This window comes from Notamacropus eugenii, chromosome 1 (genome assembly GCF_028372415.1).
Source record: "Notamacropus eugenii isolate mMacEug1 chromosome 1, mMacEug1.pri_v2, whole genome shotgun sequence".
Taxonomy (NCBI): Eukaryota; Metazoa; Chordata; class Mammalia; order Diprotodontia; family Macropodidae; genus Notamacropus; species Notamacropus eugenii.
In genome coordinates this window covers 505,180,728-505,194,696 of record NC_092872.1, presented here as the reverse complement: position 1 = coordinate 505,194,696, position 13,969 = coordinate 505,180,728, and the positions used below count along the sequence as shown (strand labels likewise).

Here is a 13,969-nt window from a genome sequence, read left to right as displayed (position 1 = left end):
GCCCTCTCTGGTCCTCACTCTCCTCATTCATACAATGAGAGATGTGGATTACATAATATCTAAGGCTCTCAAACTTTAAATTCTATATTCCCTTTCTTAGTTCCATAGGCTAAGTTACATTACCTCACAGGAAAGACCAAGACAGAGAGGAAATCTACTTTTCAAGTTGGTATCTGGGATGAGTATGTTTCTCTTAAAATTGATGGGGAGGTGGGGTGGGGGTTGCTATCTTCTTATTTCCTTGACAAAGGCTTATTAAACATCTGCTGTGTAGAGGACACAGTTGCTTGGAAAGCATTCTGATTTATCCCTATGGTTAGTCACCTTGGGTAGCAGATTCTCCTTTAAGTCAGTGGTAGAAGCAGAACCATTTACTTTAGGAAAAGGAATTGGATGATGCTCAATGTCTTGTGGGCTGTTTGATATGCTGCACCCTAATAGGGCTGAGAGGTCTTGAAATACAGTCTTGTGAAATTCCTCTTCTCCTTATTCCCATTTTACCTTACCATTATGTAGCATTTTGCTTCTTGGCCCAACATGCATATAAATGTGGTGGAATCAGTAAATATGGCATAGAAGTATAACCCCTAAGCTATCAGCTCACTCAAAACCAAATACCTTTTGAAATCTTGGTTTATCTAGATTTCTAAGTTAGACAAAAGACTTTAGAAGGAAACTTAGAGGTCATCAATTTCATTTTACATAGAAGGAAACTGAGGCACAGAATGCTTAAGTGACTTGCCTCCGGACACACAGCTAGTAAGTTTCTGAGTTAAGATAGGAACCCAGATTGGCCGAATTCCAATTCCAAAGCTCATCCACCGCACCATATTACCTTTCAATATCAAGTGTCTCCTTCCTAACAGCAAAGCTCCCTACAATAGGAAGCTCTGATGATGGGATAGGGAATATCTCAAGCATCTCTCTGGACTACCAAAAGTTTTAAAGAACCCGAGACTATCTGGTCCCTATCGTAGACAAATAGATACTTGGTATTCAGCTTTACAAAAAGCCTAACATCTATAAAAATGCCCCATTCCTTCTGTCTGTACCGGAATAATGGTAAAGAATAAAATGACATCCAGGTATCTTTCAGAGGATAGGAGGAGATGTTCCCCTCCCGTTTGCCCCTGCCTTTATCCTTAAGAAATAGCATTTAAAGATCAAAGAATAAGATGCCTCTGGAAATCTTGTCTTCATTTTTTAAACTCTCTCAAATCACTGTAACATTAAGACCCCATTGTACTCGTGCATTCTCAGCGAAGATCCTTTATCAAACCCTGACAAAGGGTAATTTGCCAGGTAGCAAAGGCTCTGCAGATAGAAGTCCCCTGCAAGCTGTCCAGAAGAAAGGTGGAGGTAAGGATGGGATGCCATTACAGTCTTTCATGGAGTGTAGATCCTTGGCTGTGTCATCTTGAAGTAGAATAACCCAGGAGATGTGGATTGTCAAGGGGCTGATACAGAATTAAAGTCACTGCTCCCACCCATGTTTTTATGGAGGGCTTTCTTTATCTCTGTCAGTCAGGAATACTTCAATATTCATTAAGAACTTTTGCTGTGGGAGGAGCATTCTACTGAGCACTCAGGATTTAAGATGAAATAAGATAGGTTCTGCTCCCGTGGAGTTTGTAATATGGTAAGGTAATAATAAATTTGCACAAATAACAAATAAAAAGTAGAAAGTGATTAAAGAGGTGAGAGAAAAACACTATGGAGTGAGAAATTCAAGGTAGGAGAGGAATCATGGAAACACTAATTGAGGAAGTGACACCTGACCTTGGTCCTGAAGGAGAATGTCAGTGGGCAGAAAGGAGGGGCCACAGAATTTTGTACGAGGGTAAGGTACCTTTTCTAATATGTGGACAGTCTATACGAATATGGAGGTATAGGGTAGATTGGGATAATAGAATAGCAAATAGCCCGATTTTAGGTTGCCTGAATAGATGTATCATAAAATAAAGTTTAAAACAAAAGGTCAGTTTCTGACTCACACTTTCTTTGGAAAGGATAGTGATTTAAGATTTTTCATATATATGGATATCATAACATAAGTGGTAAGTGAATTAGATTTAGAATTAAAGGACCTGAGTTCAAGCCCTGACTCTTCTACTTATTACCTTTGTGACCTTGGGCACGTCCTTTTCATTTCTGGGCTTTTCTTTCCCCAGAGACAGAAAATGACTTGTCCAAAGTCAAAAGATAAATAGACAAGGGGAAGACAGGAAGGCAGAATTAGACAAGATGATTTCAGAAGTCTCTTCTTGCTCAGGGATGCATCTAGTGTGAACCACTCATTCTAGAGATGAAGAAAATGGCCTAGGGAGATTAGCTGATGATTTGTCTAAGGTCATAGGGTTAATAAATGGAAGATTGTTGCTGTTGTTTAGTCATGAGACCATACTGCCCCTGGGATTTTCTTCACAAAGATACTGGAGTGATTTGCTATTTCCTTCTGCCTTGAATTGCCCAGGATCACAGATAGTGTCTGAAGCCATATTTGAACTCAGGTCTTCCTGATTCCAGCTCCAGGGCTCTATCATCTGAGCCACCCAGCTCCCTAGTACATGGCAAAGCAGGGATGTAACTGAGGAATACTGATTCTCAGTGATCTTGGAGGTTCATTCCTACTCTAGATTTCGTGACCCTTTAAGCTTGAAACTCAGTTAAAGTATAACATTGGAAATGGAAAGTAACCACCCAACAATCAAAAGCAAATGTTGCAAAGTTGCAAAGAACAAGCCTGGCTTCACAGAGATACGAGGGTTCATGCCCCATACCCCACTCCTTTGTAAAGGTGGGAGAACTTTGCATATATTTTCAGATTTTTTTTAGTTTTGTTTTGTTTTTTAGTATATTGATCACTTTGGCTACTGTTTCCCACTTCTTCCTCTTTCTTTCTTTTTTTTTTTTTAAATATTATTTATTATATGGAATGAGTGTCTGGAAGTAGGGGGAGGGGAAATCTGAAAAAACAAATAAAATATCAATAAAACCTTTATTTTTAAGAAAAAATTGAAAGAAAGTATGTGGTACTATTATGTTTTAGTATCTATTTTATTATGTTCTGGGGAGGAGAGAGCATAATGTAATCTACTGGGAGGCAGAAGTCATTTAAGCTGTCTGGAACTCAGTTTCCTCATCTGTAAAATAGAGGGGAAAGGTTGGTATAGATGACCTTTGAGATCTCTTCTGGCTCTATGTCAGTGAGCTCTATTTTATTTCCAGTTCTGTCACTAACCAGTCCTTGACGTTGACCATCCTGGACAATCGCTTCCATACTCTGGGTCCCACCTCCCCACATGTGAAATAAGGACATGATCCAAACTACAATCCACATTTAATAATCTATAATTTTTTAACTGGTAGTCTATTTATGACATATAAGGTAACCTTATTAACCATGATATTTATCATAACTTTGTAATCAAAATAATAGGATTGTAGCTTCAGAGTTGGAAGGAATTTTAGAAGCCATCTAGTCCCAATTCTTCATTTTACAGATAAAGAAACTGGGGCCAGACAAGTAAAGTCCAAGGTTACACAGAAAATATGTAGTAGAACTGGAATTAGGAAATACAGTTCCACATACCAAGTAAATATATGGTTAAAAAATGGGAGAGACATCAGCAGTCCCTATTCTATAAATGGATACTTTGTGCCACCCTCATGTGATTAAACTGCATACTCATGGGTAAATGCTTGGGTCAGAGAATTGATGATCGTGCCTCTTAGTCACTCTGTCTTATTGGTAGAAGTATCGCCTCTCAGAACTCAACAATGAGATCATTATGCTTCATTAGAGGCAGAAGCACTCCAGTCAAGTAAAGAGAAAAACAGAAGAGAAGGGTTTGTTGGATTTTTTTGTCGTCATGTCTTTTTGTTTTGGGTGTTCTCTGTGGGCTGGGTAAATTGTAGACTGATTACCTCTATGGGTTTTGATTTCCTCATCTGGAAAAATGAACATCAATGATTTTACATACCTCACCGAGAAATCCTGAGGAAAATTCTTTGTAAAGTCAAAAGTCCTATGTAAATGTGAGCTGTTATTATGTGGAGGCATTTTTACGTCAGATGGGATGGGGTTTATTCTTTGGTTTTATAGAAAAGGAAAGGAACAAGAAGATATTTTCAGTTTCAACTGGACATAGTCTAAAAAGGAAGGCTCCCAGTATGCGATAGGAGTTCTCTCAGAACTCCCTATTTCTTGGAAAGGAATGTACAGGGTAATCTTCTGATTCAGGTGACCATAACTTCCTTCATGAGCCTTGACCAAACTGAATTCTTAGAGGTGCTACTGGGGCTTCTGCCACTGTCTTGCTAATGCTCCAATCCACTGCTTCCCAGGATTGTGTATTCTGGGAATGGTGTCAACTGGCCTTATCTTGGAAGCAGTGCTGATTTTACAAGAATTGCCTGTGGCTTTTTTGTATGAAAGGATACATGTTTAAAATAACCTTTTCACTCCTTCACTCTTCATAACCAAAACTACAAAAGCCTAGGGAATAGTTCTGCCTACTGAAAGTTTCTTGGTTCACAATGCCCTCTCTTCTAGGGTCGGAGGAAAAATAGACTTTGATGCTTTAAAAACTAAGCCTAATAACCAGTTTCCAATTTTCTCATTTCTTTTCTGGACTCCTCTAGTACAAATACCCGGATAGTCAAAAAAAAAAAAAAAAGTATTGATTCTAACAACAGTCTCATATGTGACAACTGGAAGATCTGAAATGCTGACCAGAGATTAGAGATGTCCTGAACCCTTGAGGGATGTTTGGAGAGTTGGCAATGCTGTAGACCTTTAGCTGAGGACTTCACCAATGAGCCACTTTTTTTTGTAGTTCCAGGTTATATAGGAACCTGTTTTTTTTTTTTTAACTTGCTATCTAGCAAATAGCAAAAATAGACATTAAAAGAAAACAAGAGTAGAGGCCAAGGGATTGGAGAGTCTTCAAATTGTTGTCAGTATTTGAGATGATTCTTTTTTAGATGTCTGACTTTGGGACATTTGTAGTGTATTGTCTCAATTTAAGTTTATTTTTTTCCCTCCCTAATCTATAGGAACTCTTTGCCTTTATCAGTGTGGAGGGAACTCCTTGGTCTCCAAAACTGTTGCATTGCAGTGTAAACTCTGGCAGCTTCTGTCATTTGGTCATGGGCAAGTCCCTTGATCTCTTCTCTTCCCAGTTTCCTTATCTGTAAAATGGGGATAATAACTAATAATAAAAAATCCCATACAAGACTGTGAGGATAAACTGAGGTAATATATGTGAAGTGCTTTGCAGAACTTAAAGCGGTATATAAATGTCATTGCCATTTTGTCATTCTCATCAAGCTGAAGAAGTTTCTATTACATTGGCCTAGTGATAGCTGTAAGTCTGTGGTTGGATGACCAGCCTAGCTCATCACCCCAAGGAAGACTTAGCCACAGGATAATAAGGTTTTTAGTTACAATGACTTATGAAAACCATCTACTGAGGTGCATAAGGTTATGACCTCCATTAGTTTTATGAACATAAATCCAATCCTGGAAGAAAACAGAGAAGATGTCTGGTCCAACCCCCATCATTTTTACAGATGAGGAAACCGAGGCCCAGTGAAATTTAGTGACTTGCTCAGCATCACACAGGTAGTGACAGAATTATTATTGATCAATGTAGGACCACCCAGCAGTATATGTTGCAAATTCTTGAAGTGATCAGTACAAACCAGTAAGATGTGAATTGTGGGCTATGTAGAGATAATTAGATATACGCTCAGAAGATAAATAGCTACATTGTATGATTGTATATTTAACTGGACTATTTCACTCCATGGCATTTGTTCTTTGGTTTCATAAAAAAGGCAAAGAACAATAAAATATTTTCAGTTTCAACTGAACAGTCTAAAGAGGAAGGCTCCTAGTACCTTGCAAGCCTTAGGAATGTAATAAATAAGTGTTTAAGGTGATTTGTTGAACTGACAAGTTAAAACAAGAGAGAATCAGATTCAATTAAAGACCTTTACTCAAGGTTGTGGTTGTTATATTCCAAGAAGGGATAATTATGGGATGTGGATCAATTTGAGGGAATTATTTGGGATTGAGGGTATGACTAGAGACAAGGAAAAATTCTGGATAAAGTATAGACCACCTTAATGGTTTTGTTATCATATGCATATATATGTTATGATATGGTTTAGATATATCATAGTTTTCTGGTAATAATTATAATAAAATAATGTCTGAAATTTATGTAATGCTCTATGGTTTGCAAAAATGTATTTATGTATATATAAATGTATGTATATATGTATGTGTACACACACATACACACACATACACACACACATTTATTTATTTATGGCAGCTAGGTGACAGGTTTAGAGTCAGGAAGACTCATTTTCATGAGTTCAAATTTGACCTCAGACATTATCTATGTGATCCTGGGCAAGTCACTTAACCCCGATTGCCTCAGTTTCCTCATATGTAAAATGAGCTAGAGAAAACACATAGTCAGATATGACTGAACAACAAAAATATATACATATATGTATATGATATATATAGAACCTCATTTGCATCTCACAGTAAGTAAGTATGTATCTGTTTCTCTTCATAGCTCATAATTCAAATCTTATTGGCTTACATAGATTAAAGAATTTGTAACTTTTACCACTCTGGATCCTCCTTCAACCAATGTTTCTATCACTTACTACCTGTGTGATCTTGGGGAAGTCACTAAATCTCCCTGAAACTCAGTTTCCTCTGCTCTAAAAATGTGAATAAATCAGTCAATAAAAATTTCTTAAGCAACTATGTGCTAGTCACTGTGCTAAGCACTGGGGATACAAACATGGCAAAGGACGGTTCATGCCCTCAGTCTTATACATGAAGACAAACGCACAAAAATCAGTTAAAAAGAGAGGAAGGGAAAAAGATCTGAGTGCTGGATCATGATAAACTCTAAATTTGGACACAAAATGAAGAAATGGATAACCTGGTCACCCTCCTGAAATGGATGCGCTATTATTATTCACACTTTACAGATAAGGAAATTGAGGTTCAATGTGATTTCCCCAGGGTCACACAGCTTGCATTTGTCCAAGGTGGGATTCAGAACCAGGTCTTCCTTACTCCACATGCAGCACTCTAGCTACTATGCCATATGGTCTGATATTGGGCTAAGGTACTAGCATGTTGTATTCACTAATAAAAAACTGTGTGTGGGCACCTTTGGTACCACATGAAAATGACCTGAGAATCAATAAAGTGTGTAGAAATGTGTAAGCCACTTTGTAAAAATGCTGGAATTCTCAGTAAACCTCTCCCGGGTCAGTAGTTTCCATGGCCTCACAAAATCTGCCAGCCCATCCAATCTCCATTTGCATGCTTGAGAAATTCCTGGAGCAAATGGGCCTGTTTAGGCAGCAAGAGCTCCAGAACATGAGGAAGTTCTGGAGAGACTGTGCTGCTTTCTCACTTAAATTCCCAAAGAGAGTGTAACATTTGCTGATTATCTACAAAATGGACTGAGTGATTGATGTGAACCTCTTCATTTCAGTGTTTGTCAGATGCCCAAGAGAGCTTCATGCCATATTCAGCTGTACCTGCTCTGATGTGTACAGATCACCCAAAGAAGCATGTCTTTCCCTGCCTACTTTGGTTCAGAAGTCAGTCTCTTTAATGAGGAGAATCTGTAAAGTCTGATAACAGCTTTCATTGTGTCCTCATTCCAATAGATCTTTAAGCCATGTAAACAGAACCCATAGAACTCTTTCCTCCAAGGCTTATCAGGCACCAAAGCATCCATATAGCCAATATTTGTTTCCAGCTGAGTGCTTCCTGCTGTACATTATGTTTTCCAGACATGCCCAGGAATCCATTTGATGCTCTGTTCATTAGCGCTCTCAGTACATTGTACATTGCTCTGAAACCTCCATGACCAATGCCAGGACTTGGCAAAGTGGTGAGGCTGGCAAAGTTCATTTCTGGCATCTTTTCCTTGCCTGTTTACTTCTGTACCTCTGTCCTTTCTTGCTGTCTGCTCTTCAGTCCTCAGGGAACATAATACTCTCATACAGCCTCCCTGGGCTGCTTCAACTGCCAGCGGGCAAATGCTTCTTGAATATCCATACTGTATTATATGTGTGCAAAACTCAGGATCAAGTGAAGAGGACTGGATTTGTAGTTACAGGACTGGGGTTCAAGTTAGCAAGTCAATAATTATTTATCTAAGCACTTTCTACATTCCCAGCAGTGTTTTGCTGTTTGTTGTCTATGTGATTTTTAGCAAGTCATTTTATCCCTCTCTTTGGACCTCGATTTCCTCTTGAACTCCCAGTAGAATATAAGCCCCTGAAGGGCAGACAGTCTTCCCAATTTTATTGCATTCCAAATCCCCAATGAAATGAAAAGATCCCCCTGTGTTTTTAAGGGGAGCTTTTACTAATCTCAGTAGTCTACCCATATTGCTACAGGGCAGTAAGACTAATGGATATCACACTGAAAGCAATGAAGAGTTGCCTGGTGGGTGTGAACAGGCTGCAACAGAAAACCAATGAGGAACTTTAAAAAACAAGAGGTGTAAAAATAACCTCAATGACTTATAAGCTAGGAAGAAAAGAGCAGCTGGTTACTTAACAAGAGCCAACACCTAGTCAATAATGGTAAGAGAAATTGGGGGTTGACCTTCCATGCCAAACATACAGAGGCTATGGACAAAAACCTAACAGGTTGGTATGATGGAGAGGTGGTGATCAATGAAATCAGAGATCCATTTGAATATTTGAATATCCCAAGTCCCTTGCATCATGCCTAGTACATGGAAGGCATTTAATGAATACTTAACTGAAAAAAAGTGAGGGCTAGACCAGATGAGCTCTTAAGGTTCTGTCCATCCCAAAGTTCATGGTCCTGTGATGAATTGAAGTGCATGTGTGTGGTCACCAAAATCAATCAGAAAGAGTCCAGAAGAGGAAATACAAGCACATATACGTGATTGTAAATAAAATCACACTCATTTTAAAGTAATGTGTATTTAAGTGAGTAGATGAGAAATGTTCTGGGAGTTCAGAGGAGAAAGATATCACATCTGACTGAAGTGAAGAAGGAAGACTTCACAAAAAGTAGAAGATTTAGAATGGTTTGATCTTAGCTGAATTGCTTCATCTCTTTAAGGGGAGCTTATCTATAAAATGGGAATAATGACACCAATGCTACCTACCTCACAATGTCACTTTGAGGATTACTGCCCTGACTTTGTGATTTCGTTGATGTCTGTACTTCCTCCAGGACACGTTTGTAATGTGTTACAGCCAATTCGTACCCACCATGCAGATAAAGTAGGTTGTAAATCTTAAAGCAAACTAATCTTGATGTTATTGATAGGTCAGATTTAACCTTGATGGTAGCATTTTCAGGGAAGTTGGAAAGGTATGAACAAATTCATGGAGGCAGAACAAAATGAAGAAAATACCCTGATTGGAGAGGTCTAAGGAGTAGAGTACCACAAGGGACCTCTGCTGTTATTTAGTCCAGCTCCCTCATTTTCCAGATGAGGAAATTGAAGTCCAGAGACATCCAATGATATGCCTCAAGTTGTTGGAAGCAGTGTTGGGACCTAGACCTCCTAGTTCCAAATCCTTCACACTTTCTACTGTACCATACCACCTCTCAATTTTAGGGTATGGGAAACAGTGAGAGATACTCCAGAAAGGTAGGGATCAAGGGCTTCATAGTGACAGAAATGGGACTTAAACCTACCCACCTCATTTAATTATGCTACACTGAAAGCCACCAAAAACAGACTCTCCAGTGCCTCCCACCTTCAGACCCTTCTCTCTTATTTGTGTTAATTAAGTGTGATTTTTAGATAAAAAACAAACTAAAATAAGTGACTTATATGAGGTAGATGTTGGCATGATTCATGTCTGGAGGGTATAAAAATGGGATCATTTCTCTGGGGCCCAAGGGAAGATTTGAACCATTCCCCAGGGGAAGGAGTGATTGTTTCCTGTGGGCCTTAGCAGTTTTGAAAATCTCAAGGGTGAAAGAGTCTCTGAGATCTTCCTGAGAAGCATCGTCGGCTTGATGATAACCCCCTTGTGGTTTTTCTTTTCTAGATGAGATGGACCAGTCTCCTGCAGTACGTTCTGAATATCTGGTCTCAGGGATTCGCACTCCCCCGGTAAGGAGGAACAGCAAACTGGCCACCTTAGGCAGGATCTTTAAACCCTGGAAATGGAGGAAAAAGAAAAATGAAAAGCTGAAGCAGACTTCATCAGGTAAAAACTATAATATAAAGGGGGGAGGAGAAAGCAAACTCTGCCATCCAGAAGAGCCACAACGAAAGAATGAGATTTGGTACTAATGGGGAATCTCACCGAAGTCTTCTGAAGAGTATAGTTTAGGCAGAGAAAACAAATTACAGTTCCCTTGAGATTCTCTAAAAAAAGTGAGCCGCAAAGTCAGAAATAACAGAGGCTTGATAATTAAGAAGAAAAGTTACTCTGTCTTGAAAACAACCCTACACGAAATTGAACATTACTGATATCCCCAGCCTTTCATCTTCTAGTCTCTTTTTTGAACCAGATCATCATTAATTGTGATACGTAATTGACATCTAAGATGCTTGTATGAAATGAGGCTGAGACCTTAGGCTCCAGCTCTATAGGTGACTGCTTTAGGAGATCTTGCCCTGGGATACCTGAAGAATCTGTTTTCTTCACTACTCTGAAAAACCAAAGAGGGTATAAGTAGTCAGGGAATAAGGAGACAATATCATCTTCATTAGGCTGCTTGAACTCTGTCACTGCCTATTAATTATGCCATTTATTTTCATTTGCTATCAGATTTGTAGATGACACAAAGCTAGGAGGGATGGCTAGCACAGGGTGACAGAACCAAGATGCAAAAAGATTCTGACAGGGTAGAACAATGAGGTTAATTTAATTAGATGAAATTTAATAGGGATAAATGTAAAGTCCCATACAATAGTTTTTTTTAATCAAATATAGTACAGGATAGAGTAGCTAGATAGTAGCTCATGTTAATGACAAAAAAACAAAACCAAATGAAACAAAAACAATGGAATTTTTATGGCCTGCAAAGCCAATGTGAGTTAACAGTGCAGCCAAATAGCAGCCAAAACCACTAATTCATTTTAGATTACATTGTTATTGTTTAGAATTAGGGGTAAGATCATCCTGCTGTTCTTTCCTCTAATAAGACTATCTGATCTTTTGTATTCAGTTCTGGACTTCACATTTTAAGAGGGTCTTTAACAAATTGGAATGGATTCATCAAGGGTAACAAGGATGGTGAGAGGACTGATGAACTGGGGGTGCCTGGCCTGGAGAAGGCTGAGGGAAAACATGAGAGCAATCTTCAAGCATTTGAAAGGTGATCAGTGTATCATATGAAAGAGTGATTTAGTCTGCTAGGCCACAGACTTTATTACTAAAGCCATCGGGTAGACTGGTCAGAGAAAGACATTCCAGTTCCATATAGGAAGAAGCTTCCTATCCATCTGAGTTGTCCAAAGGAATGTATACCTTTACAACATGGTAAGTTCCCATCACTTAAGGTCCTCAAGCAGAAGCTATATGCTTACTTATCAGGGACACTGTTGAAAGAATCCAGTTCCAGGTATGGGTTACTGGCCTCTCCCTGAGGTCCTGTCAAACTCTGATTCAGGAAGAGATATATAATTTTTCAAATTATTTTGCTAGATGTTACTTCTGTGTGACTATCATAACTCTTTCTGTAAAAGAGAACAGGAGTGATTTCCTCCCCCCTCCCATTTTTATAGATGAGGAAACACATTCAAAGAAGATAAAAATCATGATTATAGTCACATGGCTAGTAAGTTATAGAGCTGGGCCTCTAATCCAGAACCCAATGCTTACTATGTCATGCTGCCTATTTTACTGGGTACTGTTAATAGTATAGCCTCTCCACCTTCCTCTATGCTCCAACTCCTTATCATCATGGTTGTCAGCTACCACAATGTTGAAAAAGTTCTTGGGGCCTACCTGGACTATATTTCATTTGTAAAGCTCCTTGCTGCCGTCCTTGTTATGGTCTCAATCTCCCTGAAAACATCAGGATTGCTACCCTAGGCTAGCCCAGGGGTCTGTCTCTGGTGGGGATGCCAAAAAATACATTGTGGGAAGCCAGGGTTGGCCCTTTTCATGGCTAAATCAAAGGTTAGCAGTATGCCCCCAAAATCCTAGTTTCTCATAGAATATTTAAGCTAGAAGAGACCCTAGAAATCTTCTAACCAGCTCTTTCAATCTGTAAATAAGAAAAACAAGGTGAATATCACTTCCTTAAGTGATTTACCTAGACTCATCCAAATTACCTGTGGGTAGAGCACCTCAGGCCTAGCTTTCCTGACTTAATCAGATGAAGACTTCCACTACAGTTTCTCTATGCAATACTCATTTCTAATACCTTTTAGGATTTTATTTTATCGTTTAGAGGAAACAGAGTGGCATAGTAGAGAGAATCTTGGGCTAAGAATCAGAAATGGGTTGGAATTGTAGCTCTATCTCTTAGGAGGGCACAATATCTCTTTGGTACTTAATTTCCTCACTAGTAAAATGAAGAGGTTCAGTTAGATAATCTGTAAACTCCCTTATCATTCTAGTAATCTTATTAATCTGTAGACTCTCATTTCCTAACTTACCCATCCTAAAGATTATTTATTTTTTTAACCTGAACCTCCCTTTTGGGGCAGTGAAATCTATGTATTTACTGCCCTACACTGGGGAGTTCAGTTCAGTCATTTTTTAGTTGTGTTCAACTCTCCATGACCCCATTTGGGGTTTTCTTGGTAAAGATATTGTAGTGGTTGCCATATTCTTCACCAGTTCATTTTACAGATGAGGAAAATGAGGCAAACAGGGTTAAGTGACTTGCACAAGGTCACACAGCTGCTACGTATCTGAGGCCAGATTTGAACTCAAGAAAATGAGTCTCCTGACTCCAGATCTGGCACTCTACCCACTATGCTACCTAGCTGCCCTAGCTATCCTGGGAAATAGAATTGTTTTACATTTATCCTAAACTTATTTCTCTCAAGCAACAAGAGGTACCCCCTAGATTGAATACCCTAGGACTGAGTAAACCATTTTATGTTCTCATTATGGTTTTAAAGACGTCTATCATGTCCTTCTTCCACCTGGGTCTTTCCAGACTTAGTGGTGAACAAGTTGCCCACACCTTCTCGAGTTTAGAACCACATGCTTGTTTATTTACAAATAACTCTTAACACAGCATATATAGTTTTTGCAACTACAATTAATGGTAGCCACTAAACCCAGAGGCAACAATAGTATAGAGAAAGGTGAAGCGAATGAGCATTAATTTTGTGCCTACTATGTGCCAGGTCCTGTGCTAAGCACTTTACAAATGTTATCTCATTCGATCCTCACAGCAATACTGTAAGGTAGTTGCTTTTATAGTCCCCATTTTACATTTGAGGAAATTAAGGCAGATAGTGGTTGAATGATTTGTCCGAGGTCACATAACTAGTAAGTATTTAAGGACAAAATTGAATTTAAGTCTTCCTAACACCAGGCCCAGTGCTCTATCTTCAGTACCATCTGGGTGCCTAGTGAAAGGAGTTGGTCTCAGAGTCAGAAAGACCTGCGTTCAAGGCTTGCCTGTAACATGTACTGGTTGTGTGACCTTGAACAATTCACTGTATACAAGTATCTAAGACCTTATGTTTCGCAAAGGTGCTGACCTGAAGTGGGAATTTCTGTGCCAATGAAATAAAAGGTCCGGTCTCTGTTCTAAAGCTGTGTGTGCTGGGGTAAAAATTAATTTGTAGCAAGATTTTTTGAAAGAGGAAATGGTGGTATCTTAATACCAAGGGAAGATGACATTAGATAATTTTATGGCAGCCTTTGACTGTCAGCTGGAGAGCAGAGTGGGAAAGAAGTTAGGAAAATAGGAGAGAGGATGAGAGTGAGGAGACGTGATGAC

At 39.0% G+C, this 13,969-nt stretch overlaps 1 protein-coding gene across 7 annotated transcripts in view; it reads left to right on the top strand.

Moving 5' to 3' along the window:
• The window catches only part of PHACTR3 (phosphatase and actin regulator 3), a 320,327-nt gene that overhangs the window by 164,139 nt on the left and 142,219 nt on the right, over window positions 1-13,969 (top strand). For all 7 annotated transcript variants that reach the window (XM_072633405.1, XM_072633410.1, XM_072633409.1 and 4 more), the window contains exon 2: window positions 10,099-10,260. In XM_072633405.1, coding sequence (XP_072489506.1) covers window positions 10,099-10,260 — 162 coding nt within the window. The remainder of the gene's footprint in view (window positions 1-10,098; window positions 10,261-13,969) is intronic.